We start from the raw sequence: 3,946 nt of genomic DNA on the forward strand, positions 1-3,946 counted from the left end.
GATATTTTCAGTCTTTCTGAGTCGTTATTCAAAAATAACTAGCAATATAATAACTACTCAAATAAAATACTGAAAATATCCTGAATGTGACTCTTCAATTCTACGACGTGATGAAGCAGGGGTATATCACAGTAGGACACTCTCTTCTATTTATTATCTACTCTTGGTTATAGTTATACTTCACAAGTTATAGGTTGAATAGATTTTAAGCTTATCACGCATGGTAAAAATGCATAGTTTTTGTCATGTCTTATCGTAATGCATTATTCTAGTATCATTGTTCTGTTAGTTTATATCGGTAAAGTAGACATTTAGAAGTATTTAAAGCAATGAAATTACCTTGAATTCTTTATGCAAATGTAAGTAATGGAGCGATTCTCTTACTATGGTCTCCGCGTAGCACCTGAAGGAAAGATCATGATTACAAAGTCTGTCCGCGCTCTATTGCATTGATTTGAATGGGATCACGTGATCCGTTTCCAATCCATGTTACGTACGTAGTTATGAAATCTATGGTCTATTCATGGTCAATAATTTCCCGCCCCCAATGTTTCTGCAGCTGCTCCGCCTATCATGTGATCTGCCTTTCCTATCAAAATGGCGTCTGGAGGTTATAATGCGTCTTATGAAGACAGTGGTCCTACTGGTTTTGGTAATGAATCCATGGATGACAGTATCTCTGCAAATGGAACCAAATCTACTGGGTACTCTGGGGATTCGGCACCATTAGTTGGGATTGACTACAAGAGGTTTGTTGTATATATAGATTAGATTAAGTCGGGGCTATTCCATCCCCCAGTATAAACCAATATAAAATCAGAGTACAATGGTCGGAATAGCCACAGTTAGAGGGTCCTCTTTCTTCAGTTATAACTTCTTAACTATAGCAGATACAGGACTGAAACAAGGATGTGTCTATTCAGCATAGAATTCTCTAACTACAGCAGAGCTCAAGGCCAAGTTAATGCACTTACGTTATTTAAACGCTTACAAAACAGTCAGTTCAGATTTTTGAGTATGTACATGTACTTCATACAGTAACATAATAACATGATACGCTACATGAGCATAGAATTATACAGTACAAATGGTAAACTAACTAATGCTAAATGTTTAAGTATTACATATACAGTAAGTGCTATGGTACGTACATACTTAATACATATGGGTAAGTTACGGTATGTAATTGCGTATTAAAGTTAACTTGGCCCTGATCTCTGCTATACCAGCACTAAAGAACAGCTTGATCTTTATAAAGTCCGGCTAAGCAACTCTGGCTAAAAATTTGTGTTCATTAGCTTTTTCACGTATTATCTAGTAATAGTGTTGGTATATCTCCGGTCACTGCATAAATTTCCCGTATACTATTTAGTATCCGGAGGGTTGGAATAACCCTGTTAGGGTCAGAAGAGCCCCAACAACTAGTAGGTCAGTGAAAGTACTCTTTTCATCCAAACTTTGAGCTGAATTTTGCTGATTTCAAGGAAGTCCTAATAGAATAGACAAAGTAGAACTCATTGATGAATAAAATAAAGTAAAGACAAGTCAGTTATGGCTTCATTGATATTTAATTAGATCATAGTGCAGAAACAGGTCGGAATAGCCCCGCGTTACTCTGTATATTTACATATATGTAACAAGTTGATGAAGCATTAAATCATTGCAACTGATAAATGTAGTATTTTATCGTTGCATAAAGAAGACAGCACTGGATGAGGTGTGGCACATTGGCAGTTTTTGTCTTAAGTTTATGATTTGCCACTTCCTTCTGCAGCCTTATGTGATCCTGGCTTTAGTTGTCAGTAATGCATGCAAGGTGCTGTTATCGTAAATGTTCGATTAAAATCCCAGGTGTTTATTTCTTTCCAGGACAAAAAATACGTAAAATAAAAAAAGAAAAAGTAAAACTGAGATTTGAATCCGGAACTCCAGATTCAATGCACTCAGCTTAACCACCTAGGCCATTTTGGACACTCTGAAGATTGTGGGACTTATATTGAGTAAAATATGCGTATCTATACTTGGAAATTCTTAGTACCAGTTGTTTATTCAAGCCCGGCCTTTATTTGAACATTTACGGTAGATTAGCCCAGATGATTATCACTGGAATCACAAACCACCCAGAGGAGAATGCCCGAACTATATTAAGTTCGATGAGAGTGTGTGTTTTTTGTGTGTTGAATTTTGGTAATAAATTGAATGCCAGAGTTGACCCTCCTCTATTTTAATACTTTGGATCACACAAAGATGGCAGTGTAGTGAGTACACTAGTCCAGGTGAGGTGGGGCTAAATTCTAACCTCAACGTTAAAGCAGAGTTGTGTCAGTTGCATTATCAAAGGGCTTAAGCACAAGTCCAAGCCCTTTATCAAACAGTCAATTACAAGCCCAAGCCAAAGTGCAAAAATTTCTTTTGGGCTTAATTACAAGCTCAAGCTCTTTATCAAATGTATTTAATTCCTTTACAAGCCTTTTACTTAACTTATTAATAATTTGTTGGTACATGTAGTGTTGCTACTATTTTCAGTTTTAGTATTGTGCTCAAACTGCTCACTGAAGGGGGCATGGACTGCTGTAATTGTTAACACATACATGTACTATTGTGTAATGATTACTGATAACGAGGGCATCACTACAGATGAAAAAACACCCGGGCTTTAAGGCTTTAAGCCCAAGCCCAGGAATATACAACTTGTAATTAAGTACAAGCCCAAGCTCTCTTTTCTAAAAGGCTTTAAAGCACTTTTAATTACTTCAAAATCTGGGTTTAAGCCCAAAAAAGGCTTAAGCCCAAAAGGGCTCCACACAACTCTGCGCTATAGCCTACAGCATACCTTAATAGAGTGTGTCACACATGTTCCTGGTGCCATCATCTTTATTTCACCCCCACTACATCTGAAGAAATTTATGTGTTTTTGTTCGTGATTCTCAATTAACATCCTTTTTTAGTGCATTTACTTATTGGACTCGCCACGCTTGCGTAGGCAAGTAATAAGCAGTTTGGTTGTCATTCTGTCCACACATTTCAATTGATTTTTTTATATCTTTTTGTCTGAGCACTCTAGAGCTATATTTCTTCTTCCAACAACAGATAAAGTTGCTTTCTTTGATTCACATGTTTATATGCTGTTGTAGCATCCCATGACACCAAAGCCTGGGACTGTTAAACCAGGGGACCTCTCCCCAAGTGAGAGCTTGTGTTTCACTCTGCTGGACCAAGATTTGCTTCAGAGGTAGAAAATCCCATATAACAACAAAATAAAAGAACGATTTTGTCCTAACTTTTTTTGTTTGTGAGTTAAAGTTGCTCGAAGTTTGTGATTTAGTCACTTTAAGAAATTTTCAGGTGGAACATGGGATATCAGGAGCAACCAAACTGTCTTGGTCTATTTTGAATATCTATAGGCAACAGTTTTGTGCCAACCCTTTCTTTGAATAGGGCTTCAGATGCCCAACTAAGTTTCAGCTTTTCTTTTTTCTCGTAACCTTGTGTCATGATTAGCTAGTTGTTGTCACACCCATAGCTGATATAAATTATTACAGCTATGCAGTCAATAATAATAATTTTTTTTAATATGCTTAAAATATCACTGTACAAGTAACACATCACTCAAGTGAATTCAAGCGGGCGAGTGCATTGCACCATAGTGCTTCATTTTGTACATGTACATTTATGTATATTCTTTAACAGGAATGAAGAGCTCAGCAATATGCTTGATAGCAGCAAAGATGGCCTGAAACTTGATGCCATGAAGATCGTTATCGGGGTATGTTAAGCTATAATTTTGTAATTTGTAAATTTTGTCTGTATACATACTGTACATTTACCTGTATATTTTTGCTGTTATGTTTTGTAGCATGAATCACTGTCAATTTCATTAATTGTTGTTTTTCCTTACCCTTTGACTTTTTGTATTTAAAGGGTAAGTCCGGTGTATTTTTGGTGA

At 36.5% G+C, this 3,946-nt stretch overlaps 1 protein-coding gene across 1 annotated transcript in view; it reads left to right on the forward strand.

Moving 5' to 3' along the window:
• The first annotated feature begins 546 nt into the window (after positions 1 to 546).
• Positions 547 to 3,946, forward strand: part of LOC100640777 (AP-3 complex subunit beta-2-like) — a 19,749-nt gene continuing 16,349 nt past the window's right edge. Inside the window, exons 1-2 of the mRNA XM_020000963.1 lie at positions 547 to 749; positions 3,691 to 3,766. Coding sequence (XP_019856522.1) covers positions 598 to 749; positions 3,691 to 3,766 — 228 coding nt within the window. The 5' untranslated portion in view covers positions 547 to 597. The remainder of the gene's footprint in view (positions 750 to 3,690; positions 3,767 to 3,946) is intronic.

The sequence above is a fragment of the Amphimedon queenslandica genome, unplaced genomic scaffold (assembly GCF_000090795.2).
Source record: "Amphimedon queenslandica unplaced genomic scaffold, v1.1 AMPQUscaffold_13522, whole genome shotgun sequence".
In the NCBI taxonomy this organism is placed as follows: Eukaryota; Metazoa; Porifera; class Demospongiae; order Haplosclerida; family Niphatidae; genus Amphimedon; species Amphimedon queenslandica.